Source organism: Xiphophorus couchianus, chromosome 7, assembly GCF_001444195.1.
Source record: "Xiphophorus couchianus chromosome 7, X_couchianus-1.0, whole genome shotgun sequence".
Lineage (NCBI taxonomy): Eukaryota > Metazoa > Chordata > Actinopteri > Cyprinodontiformes > Poeciliidae > Xiphophorus > Xiphophorus couchianus.
In genome coordinates this window covers 25,958,170-25,978,470 of record NC_040234.1, presented here as the reverse complement: position 1 = coordinate 25,978,470, position 20,301 = coordinate 25,958,170, and the positions used below count along the sequence as shown (strand labels likewise).

The following is a 20,301-nucleotide window of genomic DNA, read 5'->3' as shown; positions in this document are numbered from 1 at the left end:
CTGAAACGTGAGATTTCCAGAGGAAATCTGTTTTAATTGTTGATTCTATGTTGCATGACTTTGTGTTTATGTGCTTGTTATGATGTTTTAAATGCCTTGCTGCTGAAATGTGCTATACAAATAAAATTTGATTGATTTGTTAAATACCATCATCAAAATCATGAAGTACAACACACATCAAATATGTCAGTCAATATTTCATTTATTATGGTTAAAAAGCAACTCTACACAGAAACTCAGTATTTCAACTGTTTTGCTGTTTTCTGGAAGTTTGTTCCAGATTTGTGGTGCATAGAAGCTGAATGCTGCTTCTCCATGTTTGGTTCTGGGGCTGCAGAGCAGGCCCAATAACACATGTAGATATTCTTCCAATAAAGTCAAATCCTCCCTTTTGCTTTCTTAAACATTCATGTTTAAGGAACATTCTAGAAGTAGACTGCTGCTTCCACTCTGAATCAACTTCAGTGGAGCTCAGAAGTTAATTTAACACTTTGGATTCACCAAGAGAACTGGAGCTGATTAGTGAAAATAATCCTCAAAACTGACACTTGGCTAATAATGATGAACTCAGTTTACAAAGATTCTTTTTGCATTCCTTTATTCATTCTCCTTGTTTCTCCAGTACATTATGTCTGTTACTGCTGCTCTGTTTTCTATTTATCTACCAACACAATGTCCAGATGGTTGGAATATTCATCAGTCTGGGTCTGCAGGTGCCACAAGGTGAAAGTGCTCTTAATGGATCGGCTGTCACCTGATTTCTGTCAGGTCCAACAGACGCTTTCAAAACTACAATTTCTTATATTGATTCTCATTTCTTTGGCATGTTTTTTTTTTGAAACCAGCTTCTAATTTATCTCCTTAAATTAGAATAGCTTTGAAATAATTTAGAATATAATTTGAAAGTTGATTTAATGAGGTATTTCAATTCAAAGAGTTAACTTCATTCCATTTTTTGGACACATAAACATTTCTTTAATTTGTTGATTTATGTCAGTGTTGATTGTTGTGGCTTAAAGCTAATTAATATCCAAAATTTTGTTTCTCTTATATTTAAAAAGATACATCAACCAATAAAAAAGCACTTTGAATAGGTTACCCTGAAAAATGAAAACGGGTGAAACAGCTGCAATATACTGAGTTCACTGGTCACAAATAATAACTGGGTCCAAATAAATTATCCAAGTAAATTTATTACGTTTATTAAGTCATCATGTTAAACAAATGTAAATATAGTAAGTTTGACAAACTTCATTTGTCAAAATTCAACTATATAGTTCAAAAAAAGTTGTCTTAAGGCAAAGGTCATTTAAATCAGGCATAAACACGTTCAAGTTGATGGCTGGTGATTAGGGGTGCTGTGTCATCTGTTGCTATTGGTTACAGCCTTTTAACGTGACATTTTCGAGCCCTTCATGCTTCGTTTTGCTGACAAAGCTTTATGATGCTGATTTCACTTTCTAGTAGGACTTGAAACCTGCCCACACTGCCAAAAGTACCAGTACCTGCTGTAATCACCATGGTAATCCCAACAAACTGGCCTGACGTAAACCCTGCAGAGGAGGAATGGACTGTTCAGAAGAGGAAGATGACAGACGTCAGAGTCAATGCAGAAGAGTTGAAGTGTGCTGTCAGAACAAGCAGGATGATCAGCTTGATGAAAAGGTAGAATTACTGCAGACTGATGTTTAGTGGCTACACTGAACACAAATGTGCTCATAGCAGACGGCTGCTTCTACTGGGATAATCCAAGGACAGTTTAATTCCTAAATTTGTTAGGAAAAGAAAAGTAAACCTTTTTAATCCAGTTTCTCCACATCAGTAGAGCCTGTTGTGAATGCTCAGGCTAGTTAGCACAGGCAGCAGATGAACTGTTTTCCTGTAGTGGTCAGTTGTTTCTCCACCATCAGCACATTGAGCAGCGATTGACAGCGCTAAGCCCCTCCCTCTGGCTCTGATTGGTTGTTTTTCTATTGCAGCAGGCAGCAATAGAAGCTCTGTGATCATTTTACAGATTATGTGTCTAATATTACACTGTTTCAACAAACATATATATTTATACAGTATATATATATATATATATATATATATATATATATATATATATATATATAGAGAGAGAGAGAGAGAGAGAGAGAGAGAGAGAGAGAGTTATTTTACAACAGTTACAGCAGCTTTATTGAGTAAATAAAGGAGCTTAGTGACACAAACTGTAGCATTTCGAGTTTCTGTCTGTTTCCATGCTTGTATTTCTGATTGTTCTTGATTGACTGATTTATTTCAGGGGTTTCTGGTTCACTCTGTGGTGTCCCTCAGGGCAGAGACGCTCCTTGACTCAGTCAGTCAGTCAGTCAGTCAGTCAGTTGTCAGATCCTCTGCTATTGTTAATATCAGCCTGAGATTATCATTTCATTATTCATTTCATCATGCACCTCTCCACCTCATCTCTGCATTTGGGTCTACAACAAACCTCCACCCATGAGGCACTGTGTAGGCGGGGGTGCATGCGCGTGTGTGTGTGGTGGGTGGGGTCAGTGGGGTAGCAGTGTAGCTCTATAACGTCTGCCAGTCTTGGAGTGTGAACATGTTTGAAGGGTAGCAGCAGAAACAGTGAGGGAAGGAGAGAGAGAGAGAGAGAGGAACGGAAGGAGGGATAGAGGGAGGGAGGAGATAGCAAAGGAGGCCAGAGCAAGAAAGGAGTGGAGGAGGGGTGTCTGGTAGACAGAGAGAAGGAAAAGGGGAGAGAGAAAAAGAGAGGGGGGAGGAGAGACAAGCCAAGTGTGAACAGTATTCATTCAAACTGACAGAGCCTGAGTGTGTGTGTGTCTGAGAGTGTGTGTGCATGTCCTGGTTTGTACTTCCTATTCCTATGCTCAGTCTCTCAGCAGACAGCGGGAGGACGACAGCGGAGCGGAGCAAAGGAAAGGAAAGAGAGTGTTAAACGACAAAGGAGGAGGAAGAGGAGAAGGAGGACGAAGAGCAGAAAAGACAGAGGAAGTCAGGATGGAAGTCCATCAGAGTCAAAATGAAAATGAGGACAGAGGCGCTGCTGCTCCAGCAGAGGCTGATGCAGAAGGTGAGTCAGCTCTGGTTCTGGTTCTGGCTCTGGTGCTGTGCCTCTGAAGCGTCCCCCAGCATCCTCACCGGACCTCGGTTGGGAGAGGCTGGTATGATGTGACAGGGTGTCAGCGAGTGTTTGCCCACACTGAAGGGCGTGCATGATGCAACGCTGAGGAGGAACGCCCAGAGAGACGAGAGGATGGAGCGGAGAACAACAAGGCTAACATGGCAACCACACTGCTGGATTCTCATTCATCATGTCTCATGTCGGTCTGCTGTGAATGTGTGTGTGTTGTTTTATTTTATTTTATTTTTTTAAATGCATGCGTGTGTGTGTGTGTGTGCGTGTGTGTGTGTGTGTGTGCGTGCATGAGTAGAAAGGCGTGCCGGCCCTCATGCTGTGTGAGCTGCATGGCCGACTGCCACAACGCAAGAGAATGACAATTAGATTAGAGTATTGATCCAGTCTGGGGCAGGTATCAGGATGCAGACACACTCACACACCCAGCAGTTAGCCAAAAGCACACATCCACACACACACACATACATATCAAATCCTTGTTGCATTTCAAACCAGTGATCAGAAACAGAAGCACTGTGAGTGGAAATTCCCAGGAAGACTTCAGCAGCTCTTCCTCTTCTCGCTCAAACCTCCAGTTGTGAGAATCAGTGTTTGACAAAACCCCAAAATAAACACGTCTCTGCACACACACACGCAAACACGCCTGCACACGGCTGAACTCGGCTGAGGTCACACTCTCACTCACGCACACACACACACACACACACACACACACACACACACACACACACACACACACACACATACTTGTTTTTCCCGAAACGTGAGGACTTGTTTTGGCGAGTGACTAGGTGGTTACACGTGGGGACCCAACTTTCTAAATGAGCTAAAGGCTTGGTTTTAGGTTTGGATTTTTTTTAGGGATATTGGAACATGAAATATAATCTTTAACATAAAAATTAATCAAATTTAGAAAATCAAAAATCTGTCAGGTTTTTGGCTCCATGTGGGGACATGTCCATCACCAACTACCACCAGGTGGCACTGTGTAATTTTTGGGAACACAGTTTGTCAAATATGAGCAATCCTAGTTCTTTTAAGTCAATAAACTGTGTTATATCAGATTTGTTTTTGTTTAATGTTATTTTTAAGTGCCTGGTAACATGCTTAATGCCAACCATCAATAATGGACTACATTTTCTGGTTCTATGTGAACCATTTTATTGCATAACTTACAGTATCTTGTTGCAAAAAATATACATACAATCCAACATGCATGTACTAAAATGAAATGTATTCATTGATATGTATCAATAAACATGAACATACAGTATGCATACATACTTGCATTACAAAACTTGACTGCAGCTGTCTCAAAACTTCAAAACCGGCAGAAACTCCAAACAGAATCGGCGTGGTAATGGCACTAACAAATGATCCGTTTTCTTTCACAGTAACAAAAAGGTCAACGCTTACCTTCTTTTGAAAGTCTCTCGTTTTAATGCATCTATGCGATTTTTCACATAGAATTTAATCCCTTGCCATGTCCTGTCCTTGAGGGCTACTGGTGAGGTTTCAATGCACTTCATACACTGGGCTTTCCCAGGAACCTTTCCAGAGTCAATACAGTCCATGAGTGTTTTCTCCACTGCCTGGATTTCTTCTTGGTTCCACTTCAGTCTCTTCTTTTGTGGTGGGCCTGAAAATAATTAGGGGCACTTTTAAGTGTTCTTCAATGAAAAAATGTTTCAGTCTGTATGACAGAGCAAGTTATAAAGCTATCATGAAAACATTTCTTTACTACAGCTGTAGTAAAGCATTATTTCATATTTAAGGGTCAGCTGTCAGCTCCAATAGTTGTCACTGTTGAAGCTGACAACTGGTAGTGAGAGAACACATAAATCTCCCCATCCTTTATAGAAGCATCAGCAGGTACAAGAGAGAATTAATTGTACAAAATACTTCACAAGCATAAATAATTAAGGTCAAGGGGATGTTCAAAAAATACGACAAAATTGTTTAAAATATCATCCATTTCAAAAACACTTCACCAAAAGGAAGATTTTGAGTGATTTGATGGTGGCTGGAGACTCGGTGAGCCTACGTTAAGAGAGCATCAACATAAGCGGGGCTCTCTAATGGATAAAACTTAAATCTCCCTTTGTCACAGAGTCCAAACTGGGAAAACTCGCAGGGCCTGATAAGTTCTCCTAGCACTATAGGTTTTGGAAATATTTTATAGGTGCAGTTAAGCAGAAAGATTAAAATAATCACCCAAACTACCTTTGATCAGTCTAGTTAGTTTGCTGTTTGAAGACAGTTCAAGGTGGCAATAAGAGAGAAGGGGGAGAAGAAGTAAAACCAAACTTTTGCTTGAGGGTATGCAGTCAAATGAAAATTGAGCTATTCTAAAGTTTTATATGTTGAGATATCATGTAATCCTCATGAGATTATAAAATGAGGAAGCCTAATTTTGACACCACACAGACAGTGCTGTGAAATGTTCATTATTTACCCATTTGTTTAGTTCAATAAAAAAATTAAGGAAATATTGGAAATAGGTTTACACCTGATAATGTGAAATATTCAATGAACACTAAATGTGTAAAAAATAACTAAAGGTTTACATGTTCTCAAGCCTGGCTTGCAGGAGGAACATTCAGTTGAGACATTAGACCCGGTGGTTATAATTTCTTTATAATAAAAATTTGCAGTCAGATAAATTCTTCAGTTTGAAAGATGTGTCTGGCAACATTTTTAAAGCTTCTGCTCATTGATAATCTCCAAGGAGGAAGAGAAACTACCGTTAGTCGTGTTGGAGTTGCCAGAGACTTCCATGTCTGCCAGTACCTCGTCATCTGACCTCTCTGTTAAACCAAAGAAATCTCAAAATATATCTGACTTGGACAAAATTATCAGTTACAGAGTACATTGAAAATTTGTATAAATGACAGAACCCAAAAATGACATACATGAAAAAGAGTAATGATAGAGGACAGTGGCCTCTAAAGGTTCAATATTTATCAGAAATCTACAATCTCATTTTCTTCACGCTTATAAATATTCTTACCTTTTGCTGAGGGCAGATCATTGCTTTGTCCAACTTCAGTGGTGCATCTCCTGGTCACCCCAAATTGACCTAAACAAAGGTATATTAAGTAAAAGCGTATTCAACAGTGTAAGCAGTCAGTATGTTTACTTTATACAAGCATTTCAAATAATTAGCTTAACAGTTTAACTTTGTACTAATTTCTTAACAGCACTAAATCAAAAGCTGCTGGTATTGTAATTATCTAATTTTTACCGTCAACATTTAGTTTGGCCCTGTTAGCAACACTTTTTAAAACATTTCTCCTTTTATGGATGAAACTATCAGACTCATTTCCATGACCTGTATCTATCCATCAAATGTAAAAAAAAAAAAAAAAAAAAAAAAAAAGATCTTGTAATGGAAACGGCACTTATTTGAAAAAACTTCTTAATGTCGAGTAAACCATTTTTATAATTCCAAGAGGTGTTTTTTCAGGGGATTCGATAATCCCCAAATTCACTAAAGTGTCATGGAAGCACTTTTTCACATGTCCACATCCCTGGCAGTGATGGATGTGATATAGTCAGTCAACTTAATGTCATAAAATCTGGTTTCCAACTTCCAGGTGAGAAACAAGATGGCAACAGCTTAACCTTGTGGTTTTCTGACAATTATTCTAAAAATCTACTTTATGTAATCGAAATATATTATATATAATACACTAGAGAGTAAGTTAAAATGCCTAAGCACAAATCTAAAAGTGCACTGCTGTCTTGACAACAGATTGTACAAAAGGCAGAAATCAATGTATTTGTGATTCCTCACCATTTTCTACTTTTTTGTTGCCATCCATATCTGGTGATCTGGAAGATGAAGTACCAGCATCCCTCTCAGCTGAGTCAACCTCTTCTTCAGTGTCTGATCCACTGTCCACAGACATTTTTTCTGGAAAATGAAGTAACAAATATCCATCATATTAAACTATGAAGCATTGCATATGCTGTCAGCACAGTCTTAGCGCTTTTCCTTGTTCTATGGCCATTCAAGTGAGCAATTTACAATGGGAAATTATGATTGAATTTCCCAAAGATTAAAACAAGCAAACAAAAAAACTACAAGAATTCGAATATGTAATATAAAAAATGCCTGCTGAGCTACTTCTTCCTACTGTTGTCAATGTCTGACACTCAAACTTTTATAGATGTCATCTTTTTTTTTTTATTTACAAAGTCAAAATCAAAATAAATAGAACGTGCCATGCCAGGGGGTCAAATTAAATCTTCACAAAAAAATATACCAATTTACCTTGTGGATCAATGCTGATTTCATCCAGATTTCGTCCTTTGAAGTGGGAGAGCTGTCCTCTTTCTAGTGCCAGCAACACTTTACTGATTTTTGCCAACTGTAATGTCCCTTCAGGCAATCTATAATACTGACGATGAACTCTAATGTCATGGCCAAGGAAGTCAGCTAGGTCGTCCATTTCATTGTCCTTTAGGTTAAGTACCTTTGACATGGTGGCCATGTGCTTCCTCAGTTTGGTTGAGGACAATGCTCCAGGGTGTTTTGCTCCACAGTTTTGAGCCATCTCACGAATAATATCCGATCCTCTGAAGTGATTGAGAGTCTGTGGTCTCCCGAACATGTATGGATTCTCATCCAATACATCACAATTGCGGCGATTTTGGACAAGCAACTCCATTGATGATGCCATATTAGGAGTTAGGAGAATGGGAACCTTTCGGCCACGTTTGCCTTTTATCTCAATTCGCTGGAAGTGTTTACACAGCTTCTTTTCAAGTTCTGACAAAGCAAGCTCCACATCTGGATGGGTGACAGAGGTATCTCTCAAGGTGAAAGCGTTCAGTGGCATCTTGGATACTTCTCCCTCTCTTCTCCGGTTGAATATTATCACCTCACAAAGCGTGATCTTGGCAAGTTCAGCCCAGTTCTTCTTTACAGCTTCTTCCTTCAGGTTCCTCTGGCACTCCATCCTTTTTGTGTCAAGATACTGGTGCATTTTCCTAACGTCTTCAGCAAAGGGAATAAGCTGAGGAGCATTCCACTTAGCCTCATTCAAAGTCCTAAGAGCATGGGAAGAGACACACTCGCTCCATCTGGTCTCACAGATTTGTTTGAAAATTCGCACATTGTGAATGGTATTCTCATCGCCTGAGATCATAGCCTCACATTCAAGAACATTTGCCACTTTCTTGAGGTTGTGACCCAACTTGAGTGCTAAAGATGGCGTTTTGAAGACGTTTGTTCTTTCATCCAAGCCAGCCACTTTCTTAACTGCATCTATAACATGAGGGAAGTTAGCTGGCACAAAGAAGTCTGGGAGCGTCTCCAACTTGCCATCTTTCTTCCCTTGCAGAACAACTCGTGCGGTTTCGCGCATCTTCTGTCGGATGTATTCGTGTCTTGTAACATCTTGACCATGTTTGTTGAACAAATGTTCTCCAAATTTCAAGATGCACTTCTCACTTTGGACAACTTTTGCTACATCATCATGGTGCATGTCATGTATTAGTTTCCAAAACTGTGCATTGACGCTGTCTGGTACTGGCTCTGCATATTTGCAAATGGCTTGGACTCGAGATGTTCCTGGCTTCAGTCCTTTGACTTTTTGACTGAGATAACACCTCTGCATATGCCTCCACAAGGATTTCCGCTTGAGGTAACCCTCGCAGTTGATGCAATGCAAGTAATCACCAGCTTTTGCAGATTTAGTGCATTGTTGGCGGGGAATGAGCATTCCTTTTCCCTCTTTAATGACTTTATTATTATGGGCACGGTTTCCTTTGTTTCTTATCAAGGACAACTGCAGCCGTCGTTCTCTAGAACCTTTGGGACATTTCAGTGCACTTTCCACTTCTGGTGTATCACTGTGTTTTGCTTCTAGATGACGTGCCATTTTGCTGTAAGGTTTGCTACAAAATGCACAAAAGTACCTTTTATTGTAAGCCCTACTGCCATCTCCCTTCTTCTTCAAGGTCATGACTGTCACATCAAGTGAAGAAGATTCTCCAGGATCTTTTGCATCAGTTGAAGAAGATTCTCCAGGATCTTTTGCATCAGTTGAAGAAGATTCTCCAGGATCTTTTGCATCAGTTGAAGAAGATTCTCCAGGATCTTTTGCAGTCAAGGAACTAGAAGTGGTCACACGCATTCTCTTAAGTGGTTGGACTTCCAGAGAAGAAGTATTTTTCTGGGCTCTTTTCTTCCTCTTCTTGAGCTGTTTAACGTCTACTGAACTGTCACTGTCGTTTAGACTGCCACTCTCAGATTTCTCAGAATCGGGAACATACTCTTCCTCAGTGATGTCAGAACTTGATAGAGATGCTTCTGAGTAGCAAAGCATTTGTTTGTTTAGCTAAAATTATTTTTTTTAAAAAGAGAGAAATTACTTTCAGATTATTTCTCAAACATATAAACAAATCAGAAGAAGTTAAATATGTACAACTAGTTTTAAAAAGTTCATTAAAAAAGAAATACTCCCAATACTAGTATGATTTCTTTTAAATTTTTTTGGTGCTTGTTAGCTCAAATGTTTTTCCAACATTTTTAAGCATCCTCAAAAAGTGACAGATTTACCAGCACATGGCGACTAACTGAGTTCTTGGATAGTTTGGTTTTAAATACTACAAAAAAATAGAATTTCTAACCTAAGTGAGTCTTAACATTAGGTTGGACTATGATATTTATAAATAAACTTACAATCACACTGTCAGTTCTTGTAAGCTCAGGCACGCTCATGTCCCCTTCAGTTGGTGTTGGACCAAGGATGATGGTATCGTCGCTCTCATCGGATGACTGTTTTGACTCCAAAAAATTATAAGTTTAACTGTTAAAATGTGTCCATGCCTAAATGAACTGTTACAATTTAATACAGAGCTACAGTTAACTTCTACTGAATCAAGGTATTTAGAAATCCCAAAGATGTCACATATTAACAGCACCAAAAGTGCACAGGCTCCTTCAGATTACACTGGAGATTCTGCATTTCATGGTGTATAATATGACAGCGCAGTACTTAATAGAGTGGGTGAGAGGATAAATAAAGCAAATGCCTTGCTTACAGATTTAATACAAACCATGAAGTGATCCACCCAGATTTGTTACAAATATACCTAAAGCTAATATTCTGCTGTGTTCAAATGTGACAGTTAAAAATCAGACACCATGGCCAATTACTTTTGGATTTTGGTATCCATTACCACCTAATCTAACCTACTAAATTTAGATTAAATGACACTGAAACTATGCACATTTATTTTATACTTCAACTTGACAGGCCATTGGAATTTCATAGACTGGAAGATAATAAATGCTTCAGAGTATTTTGGGTTTAGTCCTGATTAGTCCATGTCTGGGTCTCTGGGAAGCATCTAGTGACAACTTGTATTGTAATAGACACTAAATAAATTTGAATTGACTGACAAGGTGAGTCCCCCTCAAAGAAAGCTCCTGTGCACAGTCTAAAGTTTCAGGTTACATGATTTTGCAAAGCAGCCAAATACCACCAAATGTATTTCTTCTCTGATAAGCATCGTGACGTTGGACACTTGAAATCTTGTAATAACTGACAGTATTTTTGTTTCACAAAACTTTTAAAAATTGAAAGACGTTTTTATCCAGCATTAAAGATAGCTATGAATTTGTGTTGATTACATAATTATAGTAAGTATTAAGAAATTTGCAAGAAGATTTTCTTGATATTTTTACAATAATACTGTCAAAACAGCTCAAGCCACACATACAATGGTACATTTACTAACAGTTCTCATCTCTGGGTACATCAAGAAAAAGGTGAAGCAAAACTAACCATTAAGCCCTTCTGATGGAGAAAAGACGTGTTCTCCCTCACTTCATTTGTTGCCTTTGTGACGAGCTTCTTGTGATGAGCCTCACATTTATTGTGATGGGCTTTAAGTTTCTGCAGGCGACGAGCTTGACGTGTTTGATCCTATAAAACACAGAAAACAAGCATTGTAAATGTCCACATCTGTGAAATTAAACAAATTGGAGACACAGGCCCCAGATGGAACTGGCACCTGACCACATTGAGAATGATGCATCCAGGTGAAACTTTAAGTCAAGAATCAGCAACTCCCAGGGTTTAGGGGTTGCTACAGCACACTTCATTCAAATCAAATCATTCTCCAATAGCTTGTTATAAAACATTTGTTAATGATCCATTAATTTGAGTCAAGTGTGGTGGAACAGGAAAACATCTGTGCAGGACATCAGCCTTTATAATCAGTTAAAATAAGTAGAAGTGAATCACTGGGGTATTAAAACATTTTCACAATATTTTGAAAATCTGAGAATTCTTAACAGGCCTGATTTCAGTCATCATCTATGATCCAGACATGTTAAACACAAGGTGCCAACTTGGATGGAGACATATTGTCAAGATACAGCATTCCTCCCAAACTCAATACGACAAGCTTATATCAAAATGATCTTTTTCAAGAATTTCTCTGCATAACATTTTTGCCACTTCTCTACAGCGAAAATAACTTTCACCACTGTAGGATTTGTAAATACTAATGCACATGTTCATTGGTGAAGACAACTGGGCAGCAACTTTTCCAGACTTTAATTTAGAACAATATTTAAATTAGCTATGCAGTATGAAGAGTACATGTGAGCTAGAATGAAACTGAAATACTGTCACATCCTTTGAACTTATTCATAGGCACACTTACCATTTGCCTCTGCTCTGGATCAAGCCCAAATGTCTCATCTGTAGCTGAAATTTAAAAAGAAAAAAAGTTAATATCACCTTAAAACAATTCAGAGGCTCTGCATCTCCTATATTTGGTCTTCTCAAAATATTTTTGGGTCTTATCACTAGGTTACAAATGTTAAATTTGGGATTAGAAATAAATATCCGACCTTCAGTATTCAATAATTTCAGCAATTCTTTAAAATTTCTAACTTTTTCAATTTAATACTCAAGATTGGAACAACTAGACTAAGGGTTATTAAATAAAATTATCAAAGTTATAGCAAGTCAACAATGGTCGAATGCAAAAAGGAAAGCAGTTGACCTGGGTTCTACCAAAGCTTCCCCCCAACACAAATCTCTATTTCCTTGGACATTTAGAAACAACTGGCATTTCAAGTAAAATCACCGACAGATGTGCTGAGCCTTTTCTTTGTTTAAGAAAAACCTGACTTGGTACTCTTAAATCAAACATTAACTGATATTGTGGTAGCTTCTTCTAGGCAACTAAAATCATGTTAAAAAAATTATAATTTTAATAGACTTCTTGTCACACCTCCCTTCTCTCACCTGAGCAGTTATAACTCGCATTATATTGATTTAGTGGAAACACTAATGCAAAACAACTTAAATGTGGGAAAAACATTGTGGGCTAATGCACCTTTCCCTGAGATAATTCACCTTTTAAACTGGAACAGCTGGGTGTAGACTCTACTCCACCGTCACTCCTATCACTGGATCTACTTCTCTGGTTGGCATTTTCCAGGAAAAAAAAAAAAGCATTCAATGATTATAAGTCAGTGTTAAAGGCCTGAAATTAATTTTGCCAAAACAGATCCCCCCCACCTAAAGTTATGATGCTGAAGTTAGTTTCCAATTCAAACCTCCTGATTCATCCTAATATACCCTCCCCCACTCCTACACCCCCCCCAAAAACCCCATAAATCCCAATCTTTATTATTTTAAAAAGGATGTAGTCTGGTGTAATGTGGCCTGAAGGCTCCCTTCCCAGCAGAATCAACCTTTATGCACAAGGCATCCATTTACTTCTGCCTCATGTTTTAGCTCCTCATGTCTATCGTCTCTCAATTCAGAGCACATGTAAAAAGTTATTACTCTTAAGTTATTACTCTTTTCAATCACACAAGCAGGGCCACTGAAAATATTGCATATTTCATGATTTCTGCTCTATTAGGTTTGCATGTTTCAAACTTAGCTTTTTTTATTTTGCATTTGAGTCATTTTTGTGAGCAGTCATATTTTAATAACTTATCCTTTTTTTGGTTAATTGTCACTTTTATTTCTATTTATTTGCTGTAAGACTGGACCTCAATAAATTGAAAATAAAACATGCATGCTTCTCATTAGCTGTAGCTAGGCTAATGTCAGCTAGCCATCCTAGTGAAACACAATTGAAACAGTTTTTACAGGTCAACACGTTTAAACAGCATTTAAAAGTATATCTGACTGAGTGATATAATAGATAATAACCGGGAGTCCATTAAAATAACAATAATCTTACCATTTTCTTTAGCTAGATTGCTCCTCATTCCTCGGATGTTAGCATGAAGGTCTGAATCTCCTCCTTCGGTGCAGGTGTGCAGCAGTCAAAAAAGGAGCGCTTGATTTAGACTCCGGCACAGGCCGGAGTTCCTGCTTGGTTGCAAAAAGCAGCTAGCTGAGGCTTACGGCCCAGCCCTGTGTTAATAACTAATGACACCTTAACTTTGGCGTCACAACTCTACCGAACATCAATTAAGTTATAAAACTAGGAAATTAATTACTTAACTTGTGTTATCTCCCAAAGTAATGCTTCAGGAGAAAAAATTATTCTTTGTAATGGACATTTTGTAGGTTCCACACCAGTCAAATCTGCAAAGTTTGAGAGCAAGCTATGGAGGAATGTTGAGGGGGGATGGGCATGGGTGAGGTGGGGACGCAAAATCTCAGGATGTGTGTGAGATGGCAGCCATTACAGAGAGACTGGCGAGGAGCTATAGCAAATCAGAAAATTAGGATGTGGAAAAATAAATATATAAATTAGGAAGGTTTGCAGAAAGAGACTGAAGAATTGTAAGCCAGTCAACCAACCTCCTTGAGTAGCATACTGATTCTTGATTCCTCTTGTCCCACCATTCTTTATCTTCAACCAAACATTTTGCATTAAAAGTTCAAACATGCGGCACTTTATAGTACAGTATGTTTCCCTCCAAGCCATGGAGGGAATGTTGAGGGGGGATGGGCATGGGTGAGGTGGGGACATCAAATCTCAGGATGTGTGTGAGACGGCCTCCACCCAGTTTCTCCATTGTGGAGAAGCTGGGTGGAGGGCTGTAGTAGATAAGGAAAACTATATGTGGATAAATAAATACATAAATGTGAGCCAGTCAACCTGCTTGAGGAGCATGCTGATTCTTGATTCCTCTTCTTCAACCATTCTTTGTCTTCAACCAAGCACTTTGAATTAAAAGTTCAAAAATGCTACAGTTTATTGTTTTAACAACTCTAACTTAAACAGAGTCAGTCAAACAAATCCAATCCTTCTTTCAGTTATCTTCTTGTCAGGCCTGGAGAGACCAAAGGGTACAATGTCACCAATGGCCTACTTAAGAGCTTGTGGAGCAAACCATTGGAAAAAGATGAGGGGAGTTAAGAAAGACATAATACCAATTTGTACAATCATATTGAGCATATATGTTATTGAAATATTTACAAGAGGCTGTTAATTGATATAAATATGAAGTGCTTTATAGAGTGTTGGTCAAATCTCAATTAGCTTTTACAGATAATTTCTTCTATCAAGAAGAATATATAAGGAACTACGAGATCTTACTTGGGTTAGCCCATCTTTGATGTGTTGGTTGAAGGCCATTGACAATGTTTGACCTCAGGAATCTACTTCAAGTGTCATGCCTGGCTCCCAAATACATTTTTGGGAACCAGGCATGAGACATTTTCAGCCTAACTGACAGTGCCTACTAAACAGTAACAGTCTATCTATCATCTTTGAAATTTGATTTTTATTCATATGAAATTTTGTATGGGTAAGCCACTTAAAATGGACAACACTGCATAACCTTTACACAAAACGAAAAGCAAATAAAGGATTTTGTTTTGCAGAAAACTTTTGCACTTAATATTGTAACACAGAACTCTTCAGGAAATCATTCCTACGAAGCAGGCCTAAACATGACCTGTTTGACTTGACTAATGAACATGGGGTGAAATACTACATTGTAGTTTCTCTTTAGGGATTTTTAAATTATTTTAATTTAATTTCTGGTTTAGCTACTGTTTCAGTCTTTACGAAGGGACTTTTCTACATCAAAGACATGAATATTTAGTTCTGAGTAATGTCTGCTTGTTTGTTGTCTGTCTAGAAGAGCAAAGACAACTGTTTAAATCATGTTTTTATTTTCAACTGATTAATCTTGCTACATAAATTAAAAAGAAACATTTATGCAGTCCCCATAATTTGCAGTTTCAATAATTCTCAAATCAGCAAAGATCTTAAATACCTTAAAAGACAATTAATAGAGGAACATTTTAAAAATGCCATTACCAAAACTGAAACACTGTTAATTAAATTACACAGAGTAGAGTAGAGTAAGAGTAGCAGGTGGATAAAGTGGCTGTGTTATGCCAGAGTCAATTATCTATTGTTCAACAGTCTAATGACTGAGGTAAAGAAACTGTCCTTGTGGCGGGACGTTCTGGTCCGGGTGGACCATAGTCTTCTCCCTGAGGAGAGGAGCTTAAACAGACTGTGTCCATGGTGAGAAGTGTCAGTTGCAATCCGACCTGCACGACCTAGAGTCTTGAAGGACTCTAGGTCGTGCAATCTCCTGTAAAGGTCAGCGGTTGCAACCGATCACCTTTTCATCACTACACACAATGTGTTGTAATCTGTTTGTCCCTGGTTGTGGCTCCATTGTACCCAGTGATAGAGGTAGTGAGGATTGACTTGATGATGGCTGTATTAAACTGCACCAACACTCAGTTGGCAGTTTGAATTCTCTCAGCTGCCATAAGTAGAACATCTGGTGCTGGGCCTTCACGATAAGGGAGCTGATGGTTGGTTTCCACTTGAAGTCCTGGGTGATGGTGATGTCCAGGAAGCAGGATGAGTCCAAAATGGAGATGGAAAGGACTCTGAGAACAAGAGGGGATGATGGGTTTGTGACTTTCCTAAAGCCAACCATTAACTCCACTGTCTTCTGGGTATTGAGCTTCAAGTTGTTATAGCTGCACCAAGCCACCAACACTAGTGTGAGCTTTCTTTATTTTAGTTTCCAACTCCTTTCTCTGTGGAGGGTATTTACTCTATGTGGTAGTCTTGATCCTGTACCCAAGAGTCTCCTGTACTGGATTACTGCTGCAGTGGCATTCGGCTCTTCTTTGGTTTTGTAGATGGTGGCATAGGGATAGTCTTTGGTGGTTTTTAGTGAAATGTTTTACCCTTGCCCTGAGCCCTCCTCCTCAACGTCTCTACCTCTTCCCATCTGTAGGAGGAGTTTCCTTAGTTTCTAAAAAAGACTAAATGACAGCTTTGATCCAAAATGACCTACTTCTTGTTGGGTATGCACCATGGCTCCAAGAGACATTCATGATTGTTGATTGAAAAATGCTTGGGGACAGATTTTTAAAAAAAAGATTTCTAGGGAGTGCTGTTGAGGAACACCCGCTGTTCAACCTCGCCCAGTCTAATTAGAATATTTTCCACAGAGTCTTTAAGCTCTTTAGTTCTTTCTTTAATTGAGACAACATCTGCTGCAACAATTTGTAGTGTTGCGCTCATGTTCCATATTTCTTCAATGAAGTTGGGGTCGGTATGTTTCTCTTCAGTGCAGCTTAAGTCTGTCAACGGGTTAGCAGAAGTGCTGTCAGGCGTGGGGCTGGTCCTCGCTGCTAGCTTGCTTCTCGTTACTGCACCTTTGAAATAGTTAGCTTTGTTGTTGCTTGACATTTCGTCGGTAAATTATTAATATCTGGCTTCTTAGAAATACTTTAGGTTTTAGCATGTCAGATGTATTTATATCCGGGTAAATTGAGAGGTGTATATTCCAGATAAATGTGAAAGAAAATTGTCGGTTTCCGGAGCTTTCTTAGCGTGCTGCCATCTTCCTCGGCAGTCTCCAAAGTTTGAGTTTTCGAATATTCTTAGGCCTCCAAATTGGTGCTTATTTACTGAGGAGAATCATAATAAGCCTTTGAGTTTCAATAGGTTTTCACAGCGCTTAGCTAAGCTAAGTGCAATAAATTAAATAAAAAAGTAAATATTGGTAAACTTCACTTTAAATTAAACTAAAATAAATTACATAAAAAAATACTCTATAATCCCACACTGTAAGAAATTAAGTTTAAAAAGTTAGATTTTTAAAGTTAAAGTTGAATTTGGCCATTAAATTGTAAAACTCCTTCTGACCAATAGGGGGGACTAGTGAGTGAGCAGTAAGTGAAGCACACTTCCGGAACACCTAGCCTAAAGGGGACTGCAATACTCTGTGTGACCACTATGAGCGCATGCCTTAAACACTCGCACAAATTTTGTCTTGAAATGAAGTTCATGGGGACTTCCTGGAAAACTTCACGAGGCATGTTTATACACCATTTTATGCTACAAAATGGGGTTGTGCCGGTGGGGACCTCAAATTTGGTCCCCACGGGTAAATAGGTCCCCACGTGTAGGTATAGAGTCAGGCCAATGTCCCCACGCAGGGGGAAAAACAAGAACACACACACACACACACATCCCCAGCAGCAGCAGCAGCAGCAGGGTGGGTGCCTCCCTTGAACTCGTTCACCAGTGAGGTCACGGGTTCAAGTCCCTGGTGGGGGGAGGGACAACGAGTGGGAGAGTGATGGTTTGAGGAAGAGGAGGGGGAGCCAGGGCTGGGGGGGCTCCACTCACTCAGTCTTGCACCCTTCCCTGCTCCATTCTGCCTCCACCCCTCCCCCCTTCTCTTTATCCTGCCTCCTTTCTCTCACACAGCCGTGCTCACATGTAGATGCACCAGATTTGCGTCAGTGCATTACATGCAGCCTGCACATGCTGCTGCATGCGCGGCATGCGTCCTGCTTCTGCGTCTCGATCGGCGGGGTTAGACTTTTATTTGGGCTGCTGCTACCTGAGCCGGTCAGCGTCTTTATCTCTCAGCGGTTTGTGATGTGGTTCCTCCATGTTTTATCCACCGCTGAGGTTTATGGAAGATCAAAGCTGTCAGGATTGATTCAAGCTGCAGCATCAGGAGCTAAAAATAATGTTTGTTTGTTTTTGTGTTTGTTTGTTTTTTCCCTCGCCTCCTGAAGCAAGATGTCCAGCCACCTGGTCCAGCAGTTCAGGTCTGTTATTTCTTCATCCCATTTAAGTTATTATTATTTTTTAAACATCTTAAATTATTTTCCCAAAAAGGTTTGGTGTAGAATTAGAACTTCTTAAAAGTTTCTCTTAAAGAGGTAGTCTCATGTAAAATTTTACTTTTTTAAAGCTTTACATCATGTTATAATGTTATTCCCTCATCAAAAACATGTCTGGAGTGTTGCTTTGATTCTTTCATGTATGTTTGAGAAATCCTTCAATCTCCATGGCAACCATTCAGATGTGCAAAACGTTTGGGGGAACCTAGCCCCACCTTTAAGGACGAAGCTCCTCCACAGTGCTGCAGCTTCCAATCTTTAGACTCACAGAACAGCCCCCCCCCCCTCCCCGCCCCTCAGCCAACTCAGCTCCTTCAGACTAGCCAGCAGCAATTAGCAAACACCTGCACATCTGCTAAGCTCATCATAGGAGCTACTTCTCAGAGCAAATGCTGGTAAGAATCCCTATTAACCCTTTAATCTTGTTAAAGGGTTAATAGAGGAGCCATGTTGTGATGACTTCCTGAAGGCGGAGTTTCAGAAAGAGCAGGAGATTTTAAAGAGACAGAGACCCAATTTCAAAGAGTTCAATTACAAAGTCAAATTTGTTTTAAGTCATATTTGACAGATACAGCATATATTATATATATTTATGGTGTGTATAAACATATATCAGGCATCATGTTCCTGGAAGACACATTATACTGTCCCTTTAAAAGACCTTGTAATTTAAAAATAAGGAACTTTAACATTAATTAGGCTCATGTCGCCTTCTTTCCTGTAGTTCAGTCGCACCTCTTGCTCAGTTTAATCTAATCTGGGAAAAAAAGAAAAAACATACAAAACCGGCTTTCAGGGTGAAATTAAGCAAATACACATTCATATTTACTGCTCCACATGAGCTCACAGTGACACACACTCACACACACAGCCTCTCTTTCATAGGAAACAAGAGTAGGCAACCTTTGACCTTAACCATTCAGCAGTCTGGAAAATACCTAGCCTGGAATCGATCAACACTCCTCCTGACCAGACACTCAGCACTGCCCTACCTCCCACTATCACCCACCCTGCCTCACCCCACCCCGCCCCAGCCCGCCTCCAAACACCTCCTCATACTTTAAGCCACGTGGCTCCTCCATCCCTGCTCCATCGACTCCACAGCACTGACTCTTTGAGTGGGAAGCATCACTGCTTTCAAGACTTTACAGGACTGAACATAAAACACACATTTTGTTGGAAACTCACAGTTAAACAAACATTCGTCAGAATTACACTGAGGTCATCTCTAGCTTCTCAGAGTTCAGGAAGCTTTCTGGCAGCATCGCAGAACAGAACCATGTCATTTATTCTCTAAATGCTGGGCATGTTCTGAACATCTGTTTTCTATAACACATCAATACACTGATGATCTTTGAGCTTCATATCATGTTCTAGTTAGTAGTGGGACAAGATTAAAATGTTTCATTGAGTCCATCATTCACTAGAAATGAATCGCATTTTAATCAAAATACTATTTATCACCTAAATAACATTATTAATTGGTCGTTTTTTGCCTCTAAATGATTAAATATACATTTGATCTGAGCAACAAAAATATTTGCTTTTTTTAATGTGTTTAATTAATACAATTTTAGTCAAAAAACAATACACAGACAAGATAAACATTTTTGATTATTTATACATTAGCCTGTTATACAAGTTGATGCTGTGTACTTCACATTGTATCAATGATAGACAGACAGACAGACAGATAGATAGATAGATAGATAGATAGATAGATAGATAGAAAGATAGATAGATAGATAGATAGATAGATAGATAGATAGATAGATAGATAGATAGATAGATAGATAGATAGAATAAATGAAAACTACAAAATGCAAAATATATTCAAAAAAGATTCACAAAATAAATTATGGCATGAAAGCCAGAGAAAAAGGTTTTCAACCAAGGTGGAAAAGGTTTATTGTTCTGTTCATCACTATACACGTCATCCAGAAACTATTCAGTGCTTCACTTTTTCCACATTTTGTTCTGTTCCAGCCTAATTCCAAATTGTCTTAATTTAATCTCTTTCTTCTGAATTCTACACAC

The 20,301-nt window shown here is 38.9% G+C and overlaps 1 protein-coding gene across 2 annotated transcripts; it reads right to left on the bottom strand.

The window, feature by feature from the left end:
- Window positions 1-4,278: 4,278 nt before the first annotated feature.
- On the bottom strand, window positions 4,279-14,966 carry LOC114148711 (uncharacterized). 2 transcript variants are annotated; one of them, XM_028024155.1, is made up of 10 exons: window positions 13,370-14,966; window positions 12,529-12,595; window positions 11,828-11,871; window positions 10,942-11,082; window positions 9,834-9,938; window positions 7,419-9,489; window positions 6,939-7,058; window positions 6,153-6,221; window positions 5,887-5,949; window positions 4,279-4,781 (listed from the first exon to the last, which is right to left on the bottom strand). In XM_028024155.1, exons 1-10 carry the CDS (start codon window positions 13,370-13,372, stop codon window positions 4,555-4,557), a joined length of 2,910 nt encoding a protein of 969 aa, XP_027879956.1. In that variant the 5' UTR covers window positions 13,373-14,966; the 3' UTR covers window positions 4,279-4,554. The 2 variants fall into 2 exon arrangements, with proteins under 2 accessions (XP_027879956.1, XP_027879957.1); XM_028024156.1 differs by lacking the exon at window positions 5,887-5,949.
- Between the last annotated feature and the right edge of the window lie 5,335 nt (window positions 14,967-20,301).